The 21,923-nt window shown below is 30.6% G+C and overlaps 1 protein-coding gene and 1 long non-coding RNA gene across 2 annotated transcripts; both read right to left on the bottom strand.

Annotated features, from left to right (window-relative positions):
• Positions 1-7,525: 7,525 nt before the first annotated feature.
• Positions 7,526-8,956, bottom strand: LOC123301470. Its single transcript, XR_006535433.1, has 2 exons — positions 8,922-8,956; positions 7,526-7,876 (listed from the first exon to the last, which is right to left on the bottom strand). It is a non-coding gene; the product is annotated as an uncharacterized LOC123301470 (long non-coding RNA).
• A 16-nt stretch (positions 8,957-8,972) lies between these two features.
• On the bottom strand, positions 8,973-12,717 carry LOC123301364 (ornithine decarboxylase 1-like; the record flags this gene model as incomplete). The annotated part of the gene is made up of 4 exons (XM_044884101.1): positions 12,647-12,717; positions 12,523-12,571; positions 10,420-10,749; positions 8,973-9,370 (listed from the first exon to the last, which is right to left on the bottom strand). Coding segments are annotated over exons 1-4 (786 nt in total), but the record flags the coding sequence as incomplete, so codon positions are not given.
• Between the last annotated feature and the right edge of the window lie 9,206 nt (positions 12,718-21,923).

Below are 21,923 nucleotides of genomic sequence, written 5' to 3'. Positions count from 1 at the left end.
TTTGAGAATAGTACAGATATCATTTCTCTAAATATAAATTATGGGTATATATTTACACAATTCCAAATTGTTTGATTTGATTTATTTAAATTTATTAATAATTAGAAGCGACTTCACTTATAAGTATATATTTTATACTATTTTTCAGGGTGAAATGATCGATGAAATTGACGAGGAAACTATGACAAATGTGGTTGATGCCCGGAAATATGTTGCGGCTGTCACCGAAGAAAATAGATTAATTCTAGAAGAAGATGTAAGTATTTATTCCTTAAATACTTATATTGTACACATATTATTTGAATATTTTGAGGACTAATACAAAATTTGGTAAAAATGTTCGCTACATGTTAATTTTTGATGTAATAAGTGAATTCACAATCGGTGCTTGCTTTTTTCAAAAAGCGTAATTTTTTGAAACCGACTTGCTTACTAAAAACTGTACTTTAATTTAAAATAAGTCAACCGCCTTAATACTTTATTTTATTTTTATTTTATACCTTTTATTTTATTTTTTTATATTTATTTTGAAAATTATTCGATTCAAACACTTTCTAATTTTTACTGATTTCAAAAAATTAATAACGCAAATAAAAATTAAATACGTGGGTTCTTAATAACTTTTGTTTTATTTTTTTTTCCTTAGAGTCCAAACGAAGACATTGATTATAAAAAAAAAAATATTTAAAAAGAAATAATGATAATAAATATTTAGAATTGGAAGAAAGATATCGAAAATTAGAAGAGAGATGCGAAAAGCTCGAAGAGGAGTTAAGGTGGAAAAATTTTATTGTAGGTAATGGATACATTTTTCTTTTATATTACATAGCTTACTTACTATCATTTTATAATAACATTTAGTGTAATAATATAAGAGGGCGTCCATAAATTACGTGAGGTGTTTTTTTTTAATTTTCTGTCCCTCCCTCCCCCCTTGGTGAGATGTCGTGAGGTTTTAGTCAACCCCCTCCCCCGTCCCCCAATCTCACGTGAGATTTTTCAGAATGTGGGTTTATTACGTAAACGCGTTAGATTGTTTATTGTAAAAAGAAAAAAACAATTTGGTTTTTGCTTTTATTTACGACTAGTTAAGACTACCAATCAATATTGCTGAGAGTTATAAATGTAATAAAAAGTTAAGAATAGAATACTTAAATTATGTCTACTGTGATTAAAAAAAAAGAATTACTCTAATTCAGTCCATGGAGAATTATGCGCGGTCTCAAGAGAGACTATTGGAACCAACATGTCCATATGATTTTCAGTAAAATCATCCGCTCCTTCAACTTCTGATTTAGCCACTCCAAGCCGTTGACGCTTGCGCACAGTAACGTTAACGCTTAAGATTAAATTTTAAACATGTACATACAATTTGGATTAAATTCAACAAAATAGTATAATATTTTTTTGTTTCAATCAGAAAAAAAAATTGCGTGATATTTGTCGAGACCCCCCCTCTCCCCAACGTGAGATTAGATGATATTTGACTCGACCCCCTCCCCCCCCCCCTTAATCATCTCACGTAATTTATGGACGCCCCCTAAAACACAAAAAATGTAAATTAATGAGCCGCAGAGAGTCACAATAGAAAATTCACACAGTATAGTATATCTTGCAAAAAGGGATTTAGAAAAAAAAAAAATCACAACAATACTCCAGGTCTATAAAATTTTCGGTCTATTTTTCCCAATACATGCAAAAATACGAATTTTTTTCTATGTACAACGGGTTTCAAAATTTCTGAATAAGTTGGAGAGTGGGGCAAAAAGAACAGACGTGTTATGTATTACAGTTACAGTTGACAGTAATATATTTATAGGTATATTCAAATTACAGTTTAGTAATTACTTAAAATTCCAATTTATATTTATAAATACATTAGGGGGGGGAGGTAACTGCTGTTCATTTATTTCATTTTTGGCTTTATATTAAATTGTTGAATAATAATTTTAAATTATTTGTTTTCAGACAACCACATAAGGCCGGTTGCTGCCAATGTTGTTAAAAAAAAAAGTTGGCAGTTTTGACCAGGACACGGGCCAGGTAAATCAAATTAATACTATAAATCAAACAATCTTAAAGAGGAGATCAATTGACATAATACAGCTCTACCTTTTCGGTACTCAAAATTAAGAATATTCAAAATGCAGAATTTGAATTTTAATGTAGGTATTACCTTATACACAGGGCTAAAAAATTGCATACGTTGTTATCTGTTTGGAGAATTTATATATCAGGAAAATTTAAATTATAATCTTTATAGAGAACCTACTTTCCGTATAAATTCGACAGAAATAGAATGTTACATAAGAATTTTACAAACGATTTTAGCCGAATTTAGTAAGTTTGCTTTTACATAAGGCATAACAGTCAAATAGAAATTTGTCGCTAGCACTAGCCAACCAGAAGAATACCATCAAATTTTAACTACTTTCTAGCCCTATAATAATAAATTTAATTAATAACAAACTTTGCTACAACCCGTCAAAACCGTTGCTGAAAAAGTACATTCGAAATCTTTCTTTACTCTTACAAATAAATATATCATTTTTGTTGATTTAATTTTTCTTTCCCTTGTAGATTTATTTGGGTGAAAATGTATCGGTAGCGGAAGGGGTGTTTGCTTCTTGGCTAAATCTAGCCAAACCAGCCCAATTTGTAAAAAAAAAGTATTTTTACTCGTTTTTGATAACAATGAATTAATTTGTTTGTAGTTATTATTTATATATATATATATATATATATATATATATATATATATATATATATATATATATATATATATATATATATATATATATATTTTTTTTTTTTTTAGATGCCTTTAAATTTTACTTGAACGAAAGATTTGAACTAACGGAAAATCAAATATTAGCAGAATTAAAAAATATACCCAAATGGATAAGCAAACTGATTGCCGATATCAAGGATCCAAGTATGTATTTATTGTTCATATTATATTTGATCAGTTCAATTTCAGACAATTCAAATCTTAGAATAGCGTAGTACCTACATAAGGGCGCACTCATCGTCGGAAAATTTCGGATTGAATTTATTTTATTTTTTTGCATAATTCCGTTCTAAAAACATTCTTTAATTAGGGTCTATTGTTTGCTAGGCTTAAATCTGGCCCATTTTTTAAATTAATTTTCTTTTGGAAAAGAGTTTATTTTGATATTTTCTTCTAATAATTTTTAAACCAAAAACGTATTTCTAGATTTTCTGATTATTTTTCATTAAAAAGGTCTTTAGTGATTTTTTTTGTAAAATTCACCATTTTCGAGATTTCAAAACAGGACGCCTTTCGAACAGACATATGACAAACAATTGCATTCCAATTTTATTTCCGTCGGTGATTCTCTATAATATTAAGTAATAAATTTTGTGACAAAACTAATAACCCACAGCAAGTGTGATGAGATGTTGTTTCAACCTGTGTCAAATAATATTAACTGATATGTTATTTGCAAAATAAAATGAAACAAATTTTTTTTCCCACAGAAAAACAAAGGAATCCATAAATCAATACTGGCTGTACGGTGTGGTGCCCAATTAGTAGAGTGAAATTACGCCTCGAGCAGTGAAACTTTGGGGTTTTTCTTTTCACATCAAAATAAGTATTTTTTGGAATTTTTTACTTTCCCGGAGTGGTGCAACATGTTTATAAAACAAAATGGCGTCAAAAATGAAATTTTTTTCAGAAATTTTATCATTTTTATTTTATATTCGCAAAAGGAGACATCGGTGCATATCCAAATTTAGTAGGTTTGTAGTCAATGTTATGAACTACTCCTCATATTTTTTTGGTGGTCAACATCATTTTGGGGTCGCTGATCTCGAATTTTGCAATAGATTATCAAAAACAATTGTAATATTTTTAGGGGGTGTACTTATTTGGGCTAAAAGTTCGAGACCAGCGAATTTGCAAAAAAATATTAAAGCGGGAGGGGAAGGGGTGGATGTTGTAAAAAAAGCTATATTAATAGAAACATCTAAAATTTTGGGTTACTTTAGCATTTTAAACTATTTTGACCTTTTTTTAAAATTTTTTAAGATACATTTATTTCATACACCACTTCCCACTTACAGCGCGGGGGTTAAAACTTAAAAATTTTGCTTTAAACCATATAGACCTCTTTTAAAAGTAGTTTTCTCATGCCAAAGCAAAAAACAACCCCCAAAGCCAGTCCATACACCCCCCAAACAATTATTTCCAGTAAGTGTTAAATTTTCCGTTTCTCGCAAAAATATGGATCAAGGAGTCATTTTACGGGTAAGCCACTTATTATAAACTCAATTCCCTAAATTGGAAATTTTGGCCGAACTATTGAACGGATTTCTCTAAAATTTTAACCGAAAGTTGTAAGTAATAAAACCTACTATTGATATTAGTTTCATTAAAATCAATCGAATATTTTTCAAGTTATAGTTAAATGAACTGTTTTACCATGTGTATGTATACATATATATATAACTGGGAGGGGAAGGGACGAAACCCCACCAAAAAAATATGAGGAGTAGTTCTTAACATTGACTACAAACCTACCAAATTTGGATATGCACCGGTGTCTCCTTTTGCGAATATAAAATAAAAATGATAAAATTTCTGAAAAAAATTTCATTTTTGACGACATTTTGTTTTTTAACCCTTTTGCACCACTCCGGGAAAGTAAAAAATTTCAAAAAAATACTTATTTTGATGTGAAAAGAAAAACCCCAAAGTTTCACTCATAGGAAATGTGGAAGTAAAGAAGAGCCATCTTAATGTATCTTAATGTCACAAAAAATGCTCTTTTAACATTTAATATTATATGTAATCTGATGCATTTTTTGTCCAATTGAATATACCAAAAAGTGTACATAGAAAAGCATTAAATAAGGATGGCGTAGCTGTCGCAAAAGTGTAAGTTTTCAAAAAAATGCTCAAAGTAATAAGAGTTGGATAGAGATCAAACAAGTTATTAGAGAAGGATAGAGAAGTTTATATTAATTTATACTCTTTTGCTATTCTATTAAAATGTTTTATATTTAATACTATTTTGTAGACACTTTTTCAATGTGGTATGCATGTCTCTTACCTGCTGGCGCGAATGCATAAGTTATAATTCTACCAAAAGTCAGTTAACGCGGTCAAGAAGTTTTCATTTCAAGAAGCAGCAATGAAGTTGGTGCCTGAATTATGAAGAAATTTTATAAAATTACATTATGTATATTATTTATTTAAATATTTATTTATTTGTTTTATTGTTTTTTATAAATTATGTATATATTATTATATCCTTAAATTTTTTTGAATTATAAAAATGTTTATAATTATATGAATTATACTTTATTTTAACCAAATTTCTATTTAGTTTGAAGTATCACGAATTACTAAAAATTTTAGTGGAAGGTAATATATGTTGTTTCATTTAATTAAAACGGCATCATACTAATTTGTGAACTGTAACACTCTTATTTAAATATCATTGATATTACATTACATAGACTGAGTGTCAAATGATTTTAAGCGTGCCAAAATCTGAGGTAATTGCTTCAGATTGGTCAAATCCATTGTAGATTCGTAAGAAAAAATACGAGAACAGTATTTTTTTTAAGTTAATTTGCGAAAAAGTTCATTAAAATCATGATGTTTTATGTAAAACATTTCTTTACCGATATATTCTCTGACATTTTGTGATATGAAAATTTGATATTCAATGAAAGTTTTTTTGGTAAATGTCCCTATATTCTTTTGTTTAAAGTCCCTAGCTGACCTCAGCATATCATCTCAAATGTTGGCACGCTTCTCACTGTACAGAAAAATAGGCGATGCTTAGTCTATGTATAACTATAAAGTCAATGCTTAATATCGAACTAGGAATCAGAAGAGTTGAATATCTCAGTATAAAGAAAGCGATCAACTATCGTTATAAGACTGAATGAGGGAACGTTAGGTGTATTGAATGAATGATTTTTTGAATGTATGAATTTAGTTGGTTCATTTACGAACTCGACCTCACTTTTTACGTCCTGAGTATATAATGTAATTATTTCAGCTTAATATCATATTTCGTTTTTGAGTTATCGTGGCGACAGACAGACTGACAGACAGATGGATATCCGGAAATGGATTAATTAGGTGATTTTGTGAACACCTAAAGGTACCAAAATTTTGTTTGTAGAATCAATATTTATAAGCGTTACAAACTTGAGACTAAACTTAATATACCTTGCATATTTGATATATACATGGTATAACAAAAAGTGAATAATATTCCACTTTTCACTGCCTGGGACATTATCAATGTATGGCCGATCCGAAACACATTACATTGGTAATTGCGTATCTCCGCTTCATTCTCAAAAAACGATAATCCTATCTTTGGTAAATCCGTTCATGTATCATATAATATTACGTTTTTTTTAATATAAGAGTAATGATGTTAAGTAATTTTATGTTAAATATTATTTTATTAAATAAAGAACTAAGCAAGTTGCTACAGAAGGATAGAGTAGTTCACATCAAATACTAAGTAGGTAATAAGAGTAAGATAGAGATCTAAACAAGTTGTTATAGAAGGATAGAGAAGCTCAAATCAAATACCTTTCGGTACACAAGCTACTGTCGATGTACACTTTTTTTTTGACTCTTAACTAAAGCGATTAATCTCACTTCTACCGTCCATAATTCAGCCTATAATCTGATCATGTTAAACTATTTGTAAACCATATCGTTAGCCATTTATTTTTATATGAAGTAAGAGTTCTTACCATAGAGGTAATATATAAAATAGAGGCGTAAAAGCATAGGATACGCAATAAGATAATTATTGACTTCTAAAAAAGAAACCTAAAAAGGGACCTTCTTTCCATTTTGTACACGTACATAAAAAAATCTGAAAATCTCCTAAACTCAATTTACTGCATTTGATTTTCATTGAAATAACAGACGCTTGATAGAAATAATACTATTTAGTTCATTTATTGAAGAAACATTAAACATCTGAATGTAAAAATCGTCAAACGAAATGAGTTTCAATTCGAAAATATTACCAAAATTAAAACCTTATTTTCTATGAATCGAAGAATTTTCTATTTTATAAAAACTGTACATATATTATCACTAACATAGTTTTTCTGTGTTGCAATTAAAAATGCCTAAAATTAACCATGGTCTAAAATTATCAAAATTAAAAAATTGTGCCATCTGAACGCGACAGCAGAGTACTAGAAATTTGCAATCTCAGATGGTAATGCAGAAAGTTATAAAATATTACACCAAACATGTAATTGGTGTTGCATAAACAAATTTTAAAATGAACTAAATTACTCAATATGTATAAACTGGGCCAATGCGAATTCAATCCACTAAATTGTAATTTTAAAAACAAAAAAAAATTTTATGTGAATTTTCGAGTTCATTTCGCTTTGAATTTCTATTCCCTTCGAACTCGAAATCAAAGCGAAATGAACTCGAAAATTTTAATTCGAATTGAATTCAACTTTTTTATCAGGGATACATCCTTAATAAAGAGATATTTAATAATTTTTAAAGATAAAAATTTTATTCACAATAAAAATGATGTGGCATACAAATTTCTTAAGAACTATTGATAATCATACATGTACCATGTTCTTGAATGTTATTTTCACGAATCGAAAAACTGGATTTAAAAAAACTCCATTTATTTGTGCTACAAATTGCATATATTTTTGGCTTTGAGAAACCATTGAATTTGGTAAATAATACTTGCTTATAAGCGCCGAAATTTTCTAAATATAACCAATCATGTATTTTTAATTGTGGTAAATAAACTGATTTTTCAACGATATCTTCACCCCAGCAAGTTGGCCCATAAACTATTGACTGATACATTTCCGGATTTACTACATCCTATTAAAAATGAAAAGACTCAGACTTTGTCTAGCTTTCTTAAAATAAACAGTTTTTCTTCAAATATATTGTTAGGCCCTGGACAGCGTTATCCTTAAAAACGTGGCTCTAGCACACTAAATCATTCATATTATTATTAAGTAATAATATTTTAAATAACCTAATTTAAAATATTTTTTCATTAAGCTAGTTACTTATGTTAGCAATCAAAATAGTTGAATTGAGGTCTAAGTTGTAATCCAACGACATGGTTTTGATTATATTACTTGTCAGCAAAAACTCATATTCAATATTCAATTTTTACGTCATAATATTTTATATTTTGACCTAATTGTTTTATATTTAAAGGCAAACTAAAATATTCAAAATTCATACAGTGATTATACAATCTTAGACATCAACTTAATAATACAGTGATTATTACAACTTAGTTTTGCATCTCTACAATACTGTGATCTAATAACGTTAATCACAACAATACAAGTGATAGATTAATATAAAATATATTTTAAACTTCATCGAATAAATTAAATAATCAAATACAAAAGTCGTTTTCATTCTACAAAGGATTCATAAGGTCTCTCCTTTCTAAATACAAAGAACTTTGGTGGCAGCATCATTCCCTGGACCCAAGGGACACAACAATATACTCTATAAAATAAAGTTCAAAAACTAAAACCCCGACGCACGACAAAATCGTGCTGTTAAAAGTATGAAAACAAGAAAATATTTCATCTGAAATTGTTATGATAAGTAAAAGCGTCATTAAAGTTGGGGGACCTCTTTTCCGTCCTATGGAAAACTGTTTAATTTTAGAGGTCCCCCGACAGTAATGACAATTTTACTTATAATAATTTCAGATGAGAATATTTTCTTGTTTTCATACTTTTAAGAGCGCGATTTCGCAGTCGTTGGGGTTTCAGTTATTGAACTTTATTTTATTTTTTTTACCGAGTGTACTTCTAATTCAAAACTTTATGATTATTCGATTTTCTGCTAACGTGATTAAAATATGTTATTATAGTATTCATTTTTTGTAACTTACTTTCAAAATTTTAAATTCAAATGGTTCATAACAAAAGTTTAAAAATGAAAATGACCCACATCGTCCATCATTTAAATAAACTGAAAACTTTTCCTTCCGTTTTTTTCTCGAAATTATTCGACATGCAATAGACACAGCCGATTCAACAAAATATCGACCAGGTTCTGCTACTACATGCACATTTTCGCATGAAAAATGTTTATCTAGGGCGTCATTAACAATTCTTCCAATTTTACGGAACTCTGTTTGGTTTGTTCCAGGAAAACCACCACCAATATCCAATAAAACCATATCAAATCCAATAGTTTTTCCTAATGCGAATACTTTTTGAGCCATTTCTATTGCATATGTGAATGTGTTATAATCGCAACAACTAGATCCAACATGAAAGGATACGCCAATAATATTTAATTTTAATATTTTGGCAACGCAAAGTAGTTCATATGCTTCTGTAATGTAAAATCAGTATTATAGACGTAGCAGTTTGCTAGCTGATGCTACTTCTTTCCTTATTATTCCTTATTTATTCCTTATTAGCCAATATGTTAATTAGAAAATTTTGGAAAAATACTTGTAATATACCTAAATATTTTAATTAATGAAAAGCGAAGTCTTGGTCTTGTACTTGTCGCTATACGGCTATTTGATTGTAAAATACCGGCTATTAGATTGTAATATAAGTTTAACAACAAATACTACCACATAATCCCCCCAGAAAATAATAAAATTTATTGCATAAGTGTCTATTGTCATTACCCAGCCCCAGTACTGAAGTATAGATAGTAAAAGTATGAAATGTGAAAAAATTTTATTTCATCGTTATGTTTCGCGTAGTATGGAGCATAGAATTCTAAGGAAAAATAATTTTTCAATTTTTGAATACAATAGAATCATAGTTTTTATTTTCTTGAAAATTGGACTAATATTAGTTAAAGTTGTATTAAATAGAGTGTCTTATAATTTATTTTCTGAGCTTTCTTTTCTTAGCAGGAATATTCACGGATTTATTTATGTTCAATTTTTTGTATTTCAGAATTTTAGTCAAAAAAAAGATAAAAATGTTCAGAAGTTAAATTATAGTAAATTTTATTTTTATATCCTTTTTAAATCCTCATTAATAGTCATTTAGCTCCAAATACTGCAAAATAGGTTATTTCACATCTGGGGAGCAAAAGTAAAGAAGAATGTCTCAGATCTCATGTTCATTGTCCGAGACGAAGCCAAGATTGGAATGTGTACTATTATTCTCTCCAATGGGACAAAAATTTACACTTTCTCGAGAAGGTGAGAAAAAAACTTTCTTGAATTGTATCCATCATATTTTTCCGCTCTCCTGATGCAGCAATTTGCTGTTTTAGGACATAACATTGAGTAATGCTTTAATCTTAGAGTTACAGAGCTTCTGATAATGTCTCTTTTAGCTTTGATTATTGTTTCTTTATTAAGTTTTTTGGTTGGTACTCCCTTACATAAAATCTACCCCATTAAGATTACTTACCATCATCGGCATCACAACCAAATTTGTCGCCAAACTTATGTTGAGACGATTGGTCATCACAGGCGATTCGAATAACTAATTTTGCCGTTGGATATATCGCTTTAATTTTATGCAATTCGCTTACACAATCAACAGTCATTGTTTCCACATTCACGGAGGCAGCATATTGAAGATGTGACTCTTGTTTAATTGGGTGTGAAAATATGATTTGATTGGGTAAAACGCCTAATGATAGCATTGTTTGTATTTCATTTTTCGTAGCACAATCGAAACCAATGCCCAAAGCAACCAAAACTCTTAATATCATCATATTATCGTTGCATTTTACAGCTAAAACATTATAATTATGTTATTTGGTAATTTGTATGAATTATAATTTGGAAATAAGTTATTAAATATAGGAAGTAGAACGAACACTAAAACAATTGAAAAGGTTGGATTAGAAGTTTATTTATTCTTTCAATGGCGGCCAAAGTTGATCAAAAACGATTTTTTTTTAAAATACGCTTTGTATCAAAATAAATTTTCGTGCAAAAAATGTGTAATATTTTATTTCGGATCGATCTCCAATGTCAAAATATTATTAAATAAATAATTTATTAAAAAAAAAAAACCTTAAAAATAGCATTTTTTCAAAACTCCCGTATTTCTTTGAAAAACATATATTTTTAAACGACACTTGGTAAAAATTTGGTGAAAAGAAGAGCGCTTTTGCAAATTTGAAAAATATTGACAAGTGTTTGCAAAAACCGCTTTTATCGATAAAAAAACTTTTTTGTAAATTCCAATAGCTCATATATATACGCGTGCTCTTTTATAAACGTTTCTGTGGTTAATACTTTCTTCAATAGTCGCCTGAATATGTGCGGGTCTGGCCTCGCAATATTGTTCTTCTAGTTGCTATTTATATTATTAGTGAGGTTTCTGTTACTGATGAAAGTTTTTTCTTCACAAATCTGTTTGGGCATCCAGTGAAACTGTGTAAAAAGTCTTGAAATTCTTTACAAACTAAGCGCAAAGTCATTTTTTGTTTCTAACGGTTAGCCGGATGACGCTAGATTACTAAGTCAGTAGAACGTATGCGAAGTGCTAATTACGCCCTTTCAGTAGAAATCAAAGACGCTATCGTTAAATCGAAATTTGTTTTTCAAACTTATTTTATATCGTCTAGCGGTCGACATATTAAAATTTATTTGACGTTGTGACGACACATAGCCTATTAACACCGGAAAATCAAGACGCTTTTAAAGATACCTAATTATCAAATTATGATACTTAGTTTAGAAGCTAGGTGAGAACAGATGAACAATATACATACCGCTCAAACACATAGCCCTCGCCATAGTATAGTCGGGGTAAATAAAGGGTTACATGGTTTTTAAAAAAAGGATGCTCTTGGTTCTAAATGAAAAGTATTATATAACAAAAATATGCAGAACATAGAAATCCGCACGCCACCACTCTGATAGGAAACCAAAATACTAACAGCGGCGAATATGAACATTATAATGACAAAAAATTGGAAATCGAATGAGTTTTCGATGGTATTGTTTAAAAAAATTATGAATATACAAAAAAGCGGTAAAAATTTTGTTATCCTATTTAGCCAGACAATTTTTGTCTGTCGAAAGTGATTGTAATTTAGTCGATTTTTGAAAATTTAGCTTTAAATATTTTAGCGCGTTCATATTTTAAATGTTTTTCACATAAAATATTATATATTATAGATATTTTTGGCAATAAATGCTTTGGAGAAAAATTATCTGGGTATTATTCACAAGTCACCCTATTAGCTCAGTTGGTTAAGGAGTAATCAATTCCGTCCGCGGTATGTTTAGGGTAGCGGGTAGGATTCCCGCCGTCGCAACAAAATTAATTTAATTAATAGTTGTGATAGGCTGGTGTAGTGCATGGTATATGCATGAAGGAGGTGCACTCAGCCTCTGAAATTGAGGAACTGATAAATGAAATTATCAGTGGAAAGGTGGTAAAACACATATATGGTATCACAAAAGGCAGTATAGCCTAAGTGTGTCCTTCATGGACAGCCAATATAACCTAACCTAGCTTACTATTCCCAAAAAAAAAAAAAAAAATTCTTACCATAAAATGGAAGAACTTGAGGTAAAACTTCTTGAAATTCTTCATATTTCTTAATAATATCATCTATGTTAATTAAATGAAATGCTTCTTCTTCTTCGAATTTATCAATAATTAATTGTATTACCTTTCGCATATTATTTTCTGAATCAAAATTTGCACTAATATTTCTAACTCTATTCTCTCTGTATGGAACGAACAAGCAGCAGGGTAAACAAGGAAGTTGAAGACATCTATTGCGTCAAGTGCTTTATATACTTGGGTAAGAGCAAAATTTCAGTTAACCTTGCACTTTGTTCTCCGAAGAAGATATACCATAGTTTAAGGGTGTTGCTACATCTAGTTTAGAAACATATCACACACTCTGTGGTTGGCCCGTGTCTAAAGATGAATGATTTTTGTAATCTGAGTCGTTGCATCAATATTTTTCCAGTAAAGATTAAATTTGACAGGAAAGAATATTGCATATCTATTCTTAATTTCTTCCTTATACAGGGTGCCCACGGTGACCGCCCATTAGAAGTTTCGGGAGAGCCGGACATAATAGAAATCTGAAAATTTGTAGCACCCGGGGGTTGATGCGATCCGCGAACAAGACGGTCAACATTATGTCGCCGTTGTCACACCGCTGAATGGACGATACAATGATTCAGGACGTTCGGTAATGTCTCATTGATATAACCACAGCGTCGACAACGTTTATGCCCGTTCCCGAACACCGTTTATCCCCGTTCCCGATCTACACTTTGATCTTAGCACATTGTGCCGAGAAGCGATTAACGTATAGGTAAGAATTCATGGCCAACTAGACAATACGCCCTGTATATTAAATGCAAAAGAAACTCTGCCTGTCTGCCTGCCCGTCTATCTGTATGAATGTATGTATGTTACGCAATCACGCCTAAACTACTGAACTGACATGAATGAAATTTTAAAAGTTTTAAAGTAGCGAGTGAACTCTTTTATAGGGGGTTTCTCAAATTTCATAAAATTTACTTGATACAATTTCTATACAACCATAATGTCCAACAGCGAAGTATGATTCAGCTATGGCTTTTGCCCTAAAACTAGGGTTCCACACCAAAATAATAAATAGACGAAATTGTGAACAAAAGGAAGATAAGGGACAGCATATGAAGTGAAGGTTATAATTTAATTTATTTTGACATTTGAAATTACCATAAATTACAGATTTCTGTAAAAATAGTCAATATAAAATACTTCAAGGCCATCTTCTCTGGTATACTCAATTACTCAATGAGTAATAACTATTATATATTTTAAAAATAATATATTTTACCGGTGTAAAACAATCCCCACCATTATTTCGAGTGTTATAGAAATCCAGCGAAGCGGGTAGGTATCATTCTAGCAAGCAATAAATAAAGTTTGAACCACAGCCATATAATGGCTGTGCTTTTGACTCAGGTCACACACACTTCATAACCTGCCCACATTTTACTTGAAAAAAGACACGAATAAAGCCCATATTTCAGGAAAATGTTAAAAAAGTAGGTGGGGAAGAATTTAAGTCCAACTCTGTTATTTTTATCCGGCCAATTTAAGCATCTTCTCACATAGTCCGGCCACTCTTCGGCCCCTTGAAGCGTCAAGATTCCAATCAAGGATAGTCCATGAATGCCTCGAGGAGCTGAATCACTTGACACTGAACAACACAGTCAGGCTGATCTGGTTTCCGGATCACTCTGGCGTTAAAGGGAATGAAGCAGCAGACTCGTTGGCACGAGAGGGGTCGTCTTAAACGTCCCTTTCACCTGAGCCTGTCATTACCATAGCAAGATGCTCTGTAATTTACATGTCAGCATGTGACTGGCCAAACTTTGTATAACCACAGCTAGGCCATTCAACTATGCTCGCCTGAAACTTAGTAGAGCACAGTTGAGAAGTGTGGTGGGACTCTTGACAGAGCAGTGTCGATTGAACCATCACCAATACGGGGAACTCTAATAGTCCCACTTGTAGAGACTGTATGGAGGATGACGAGACCTCCTTATATGTTATTTGCACCTGCAGAAATCGGCAGGACGTTAGATTTAGAATGTTTGGGTCCGAAACCTTGGATCCATCTATCCTGATAGAGATCCCGCCGGAGAAGCTGTGGGCTTTCTGTGTGGCAGAATCCTTTAGCTTCATCTGATTTTAATAGCACCTCCTACCTGAAGACGCCTCGTCTTCGGGTGGCAGATCGTTCTCAAGGAGGGAACAGAGAACTTTTGGTTTAGGTGCTATGGACCCACTTGCAGTACCTCTCTTTTGTCTTATTATTACTATTATTATTATTATTATGGTGTTTTGAACAATCCTACCAAATTTCAGAGGGCTGCAAATTTTTTAACCTTGACTCATTTTTTTTTTTAATTGACCGGGTAATTTATCTAGATCTTCATTAAGTAATAAAATTGAATATTTTGTCAACATTTTAAATTCATTCGATTTTGATATTATCTGGTTGTATCAAATAAAGGTTTGGACCAAAATTTCAATAATTTTGTTTTCTTTTTGTTTTTTTATTTGTGGTTGAAAAGTTTTACATAAAAATTGTTTACATAAAAAAAATACAAAATTTGAGTTTCATAATACATTAGTTACATATAAAAAAAAAATTTGTAATCATTTTAGCTTTATAATTTTGAGTTGAAAATAAAAAAAATAAAATACAGTTGGCTAAGAAAGTTGCTAGTTAAGAAATTAACATAGCCTTATAACTCAAATAACTTCTTTTTTTTCGTTTTTTGTCTGTAGTTTTGATTGTTAACAACTTTCTCTAATGTAATTTTTCCATAAAAAAAAGCGGTCTAGCTGCGACCCGAAAGGTCCACACGACTAACTTCCCAGTGAAAAGATAAAAAATATCATGTTTTAATTTTTTTTTTTATTAAAACTATTGCAGATCCTCTATTATTTTTACTTTTATTATTTTATATCGTTTTTTTTTTTTTAATTTTTTTTTTCATTTTAGGGCACTTCGCGTTTTTGAAAACCTCCAGCGGAGGCTTCGGCCCTTGTAAAGCCCTGCACCCCCGATAACGTTAAAACTATATAAATGATAAGTGATAATAATGTCAATTGTACAATTTTTCATTCAGTACAAAAAACGGCATGTCAATATCATCATTTGTTCTCGAGATACGCGAGGCGAAAATTGAATCCGAACATACATAAATACATACATACATGTGCACACACGGACATCTTTTTAAAAACCATACTATTCGACTCGAAAGGCCTTGAAACGTGGAGATATGTCAAAATTTTCAATTTGCAAAATCGGACCCAGTACAATATGTTCCCACTGGGAAGTTAATAAAAGTACTTTTCTCTGAAAGAATTTTGATGTTTTTCTAAATTTTGGCCATCCTGCCACATTTCAATAAATTTTTTGCCAATCTTATTTTTAACTAAGCAGGGCTAAATGCGACTTTTTTTTGTTAAACCCATATTCATAAATTTTGCCCTACTACTGTATATGAAATATATCATAGTGTTCCAAGTAATGCTTAGAAATATTGACGCTACAAACAAAATTTTGGTATGGATGTTGATAAAAGCGCGTAATTAACCCATTTCCGTTTGCCCGTCTTTCCATCAACACAATAAGTCAAAAACGAAAAAAGATATCGAGCTAAAATTTTTATAGCGTAGGCAATTGAGTCTTGTTAAATGGTAAAAGATAGAACAAAAGTCTAATTGTAAGTTATTCTTTATTCAAAATAAACAACTTTTGGGTTCATTTTCTCAAAACCCATAAAAGATAGAGATTGGAAATTTGTAGGTATCTTCATGTATTGAGTTTTGTGAACTTCAATTTCATACCAAACCCGTCTTATAATATTAAAGGAATCGATGGGGTCCATTTTCGAAGCATGAAAATTCATTTCCAAGCATGTAGATTCCATAAAACGCCAGCTAAATATTCTAGAGAATACTTCAAAAAATTCTTTAAATTATTGAATACCAAAACAAATAGCGAAATCTGTTTATCTCCAATCATTTCTAATTTATTAAAACACATGCAAACATGATATTCAGAGTTTTACTTTAGATACATTTATAAGTAGATAATAAAGAACAAGATGTTTTGTTTTATCATTCACTTTTTCTTCTTTTTTTTCTTAAAGGAGTCCGAATTGTTATTTATAACAAATTTTTGAAGAAAAAAACTATTTTTGATTATTATCTTCTCATGGTTTTACTAACGTAGAATCACCTTTAGGATTTTTAGTTATGACGTACTTTGTGCTTTGTTGATTGGATTTAATTTTTTATTTGTAGTATTTTTTGGTTTGTGATTATTTTTTATATTTAATTTTATTATTAATTTCCCAGTATATGAAAGTAATTTTAATGGGTCCGATTTTCGAAAACGAAATTTTCAACAGATCTTTACGTTTCATGGTTAAGCCATGACATTAACACTAATTTGGAATGAAGTATATGTGTGTGTGTGTGTGGTTACGTACGTACGCTCGTGGTTTCGTGGTCATTTTTTTCGTGATATATCGAAGCATATTAACGGTTGAATAATTTGTGACGCATTAATCATTAACATGATAAACAGTCAAATATTTTTTAACTAAATAAATTATTATCAATCAATGCGTCGCCTTCTTGCAGCTTTTTTAATTTAAAGTACAAAATAGATTGACCTCGGCTTCGAAACTTTTATTTACAACGTATGCAATACAGATAATTATCACAATACCAACTACCAATAAAAAAAAAAAAAATACATCGTGCATACTCGTAAACTCCCGAAAAAAACACCAGTATATTTAGATACGATTTAAGAGGGAAGATATTTTTGACTTTGGTGAAACTTCAGAAAAGCCAGGCCGGGACATGTTTTGACGCAAATTACCCAAAAAACAGATGAAATAAATGCTATGCATTTATTACCGTATGCTCGCATGAAAGGCAAATCCGCCAAATGCTATCTTTCAACAACTTTTCCTTGCCTTAACTTAGCCCGCCCCATAAATAAAAACATCAAATTTACCTCTATCCCTAAGACAATTAAGTGGCCTTCGGCCACGGAGCTCCCTGTAATGTAGCATGGATATTAGTTTAGAATGTCTAAGTAATTGCTGTGCTCGCAAGGGGCCTCAATCTTGATCCACGTTACAGCCTTCTTTCGGGGGCCAAAGACATTATATGAGGTGAAAAAACCAAAGTAATTGTAACGGAAGCTTTTTTAGATTTGCGAGGGAGAGGAGATTAACAACATCTTTCTCGCATGTATAAAAGAAAAAATTGAAAATGAATTTTAGAGGTGTTATTCCCATTTAGGGGGGTTTGTTTTTGATTGATCTGTCTTATATCATTTCTCCATACAGAATTTCAAAATCCGTTCTTAGCATATGCGTTCGTCATAATAACTATCTGAATGCCAAATTTCAGCCCAATCTGTTTAATTGTTGGAGTTATGTGTTGATCGATCAGTCAGCCACGGTTTGATATGAAAGCTGACCTTAAAGGTTCAATTCTTCAAAGGAATATACAAGGAACTCGACACAGTGAATATTAAGTCTATTACTAGGTAATTCAATATTTCGATGTAAGGAGCTCACAGTTTGTTGTTTGAATATCTTAGCACACAATTTAAGGTCAGTTTTCAGTACTTAGTAACTATTGTTCTCCGTTACATGTCCCTTTTTAGAAAAAAAAAAACAGTATAATTTTTGTAAATAACTTCACATTTGATTACAAACATCCATTAATCCACCAGTTTTCGAAAAAAGGAAATGAAATAATAGCTCCAAATCATTTCCTAAGCCATCTATTACATCTCCTCGAGTAGTACCTACCTATATATTGCGACAAAAAACTTTATTACTTATAATATAATGATTTATAGCACAACTCTTCCCTCTCCGTCGACCTTCGAAACAGTTCAAAACTGAATCAAAAATTAAGTCAAAGTATGAACATTAATTAACTAACGAAAGTGTAGGAAGTGAAATTTATTATCAAACTTTTCTTTTGCCAGCTTCGCTGTCCATAAAATACGCCACACAAAATTTCATTTTTTTGAATTCCTTTTTCTCCCCTCATCCCGAAAATATTACGTCACTATTTCTAGACCTCCCCAATAATCAAAAATTTATAAAAACGTACAAGCAAAAACAAACGTTAAAATTAAAATGACAACTAACTGCAAACGTCACGTCATGTTTTCTTAAAGCCTCCTACAGCATATCAAATGTCGTCACGCAGATCCTTTTCTTGTCCCTGTTTGCGTGACGTATTTCATGAATACCTTGTTTATCGAAATATTTGGTAATTTGAAGAGAAACATAAAATTTTCTTGAGTCCACCTTTAAATTCTGTTTTCTTATTAGTCACTCTAAGTTAAAATTTGGTAGAAAGTTGTGAGATGTCTACTATGTTAAACAACATGTTGCCAATATTTTTAATTTATGCTATTAATATGCTATTTATGTGACATAATTAATTAAAAGTACCTATATAAAAATTTGATTATTGCATCGAATAAATACAGGAAATACATTTATTAGAGAATTATTGATCTAGCTTTTAAAAGTCTTATTCACATTGATTTTTTTGTAATTAAAGATAAAATTAAAGTTTATGTAATGTAATTAAGGATATTAATTAATTTCAAATTTAAGTAGGATTTTTATGACAAATGACTTTAATAGCATGGCCGGCGATGTGCATAATCTATACGTTGTGGTTATTAAATCGATAATGCAATACTTTTGTAATGCATTTTTGAAAATTTAAGTTAATTTTCTCTACTTTTGTAATTTTTTCATTATCAACACAGAAACTACGTTATTCTTTTATCCCCAGAAATATTTTAGGATTACTTTTTGATACTATTGCGATCTAAAATGTTTTAAGGACGTTAACAAACGTTGAGGTTGCCTTGTTAAAAGAAATTTACTGTTTCAAATGTGATTCCTCGTTATGCAAAGATTTTTCCTAGGTAGTTTGCGTTATTGAACTATCGATGTTCAATATTATATATTATCTATATATTAATTATATATTATCATATATGAATACATTTCTTGGCTACTTGGAGCGTGGCCTCCACAGTAGTGATGTGTAATTTTTCTAATATAGCTATAGATACCAAGAATAGAGAAATTCGAAACTCGAGAAATCCTTTCCGTGAGCTGGGTAATTTAAAAAAAAACGGCATATAACATATATATTCAGTAATTAGAGTCTACTGGGCAACGAAGCCTACTCTTTAAAAAATGTACAAAGCTGTAATAACTATTATGCAAGCATCGACGGAGAATGAGCGTGTTTTCTCGTTTTCGGGATACATTACCAATAAATAATAACGTTGTCTCTTCCTTTGAATGTTAATGAGTGTTTGTTTTCTTGGGAAGCAAGGACACAAATGAAATACACTTTATTTGTGTCCTTTCTTCCCAAGAAAACAAACACTAATTGTCAATAAAATAAGAAACCGCCTATCAAATGATGCTGTTAATGCTCTTGTATCTCTGAAAGCTCATTTTATGAGGAAAAGCTTTGAATTAAACTTTGATTTCTTTGTTGATTATTTACATACTATGAACAAATTAAAAAATAGTATTAAAAGTTAACAAAAATTATGATTTGCTTAATTTGCCTAAAAAGACTGTCATTATTAATATAATAGTTTATATGGAAAATTTCGCATGGAAAATTTTTGCATGATACTGTTTAAAACATGCTCCTGAACATAAAAGAGCAGATTTCCGTTGGGTAACCCGGTAGGATATTGTTTAGACTAATTTTTTTTTAACTTATAAGTAATATTGAGCGAATCGCTTCGAATTTTATTATATAACTAGCTGTTACCCGCCCGCTTTGCTGGGCAACATCCCCACTTGCACCCCTCCCTCCACATTTCCTTGCGTTGGATAACAGTTTTGTAATGTACACGTCATGCTCTTTTATTTGATATCCCACTTAAGTATATTTGTAAATATTCGATAATTCCTTCCCACTTTCTCGCTACACCTTTCTACCCTCCGAAGGTTAAAAAAATTTCTAAATGTAATTTAAAACATTCTGACCAAGTTTTGAACTATTAAAAGCCATAATTGAAAAATATGAATTTTTTATTCATGAACACCCCCGCAACCCCCCTTGTGGGTGGAATTTCGTAAAATCCGTTCTTAGCTGACCTCTACTTGGCAAAAGGAATATTCCTGCCAAATTTCAAGTCTCTAGGTCTTATAGTTCCAGAGATATCGTGATGAGTGACTATCTATATCTATAGAAAGTCTCCTATATATATAAGATTAGGGTTAAAATTAACAAAAAATGTTTTGAGAAATTTTTCGATATCTGGAGTAATTTTCAAAATATCGAAAATGGGAATTTTTTTTATAATTATTTAGCTTTCGATATTTCAAATACCAAGGCAAATATCGAAAAATTTTATTGTTATTTTTCGTCTGTATTCATAATAAAATTCATCATCAAAGTTGAATATAAGTTAATAAATAATTTCAATCCTTAATCTAAAATTGCCTTGGTGCTCGTACTACCTTAAATACCTTAAATGCGTTTTTTCTTCCAATTATTAGATTAATATCTGGCGCGATGTTAGTAATTGTAAAACTGTCTGGTAATTATAATTTATATTGCTAAAAGGACAAGAAAAATAATTTGATAAAAATTGTCTTTTAATTTCAAATTTAATAATTTTTGCAAGATTTTTCGGTAATGAACACTGTCATGCAGTAAACGCAACAACTCTCAGACGCCGGACATACTTTACCCTTACTTAATTTGAAGAAAATAAATATCCAAAATCCAGCCGTCAAAATCAACTTTTTCGTGACCTTGATTGCTGTTCGACTATTTTTATGTTTTCTACAAATTCGATGTTTGAATAAATTGGTTTTAAATGGATGAACAAATGAAAAAAAGTTATTTTTTAACGTTGGTTGGTAATTTTAGACAAACTTCAAACTGCTTTACTTGGCCAATTTTCCTTTTTTCTTTATGCCAAAAATCTGCTTTAGAACTGAAAGTGGACGTGAAAATCCTTTATACATTGTAGTGTTCGTATTTTTATTAAGAAAAAATACCACGCAGTCATTAAATAAATTTGTACATGTATATGCATTTCTTTTTAATCGCATTCAAAATATTCCTTTATTGTTAGTAACACAAATTGACTCTTCATACTTAGTTAATAAAGAATCTTCATCGTTAGTTAATAAAGGAGTTGGATCGAAATTACAACAGAAAGAAAGAATTTTGATTTTCCCTCATGATCTAATTAGGTGACATACCCTATACCAAGTGTCAACTGAAGACTACCTGTAGTATTCAATAAAATTCAAACTATGTGGTTTAATACAATCTATTTTAATTAAATCAACCATACGTTAGCAATTGAAGATATT

This window comes from Chrysoperla carnea, chromosome 5 (genome assembly GCF_905475395.1).
Source record: "Chrysoperla carnea chromosome 5, inChrCarn1.1, whole genome shotgun sequence".
Taxonomy (NCBI): Eukaryota; Metazoa; Arthropoda; class Insecta; order Neuroptera; family Chrysopidae; genus Chrysoperla; species Chrysoperla carnea.
The sequence above is the reverse complement of the archived record's forward strand: the minus strand, read 5'-3'. Positions and strand labels throughout refer to the sequence as shown.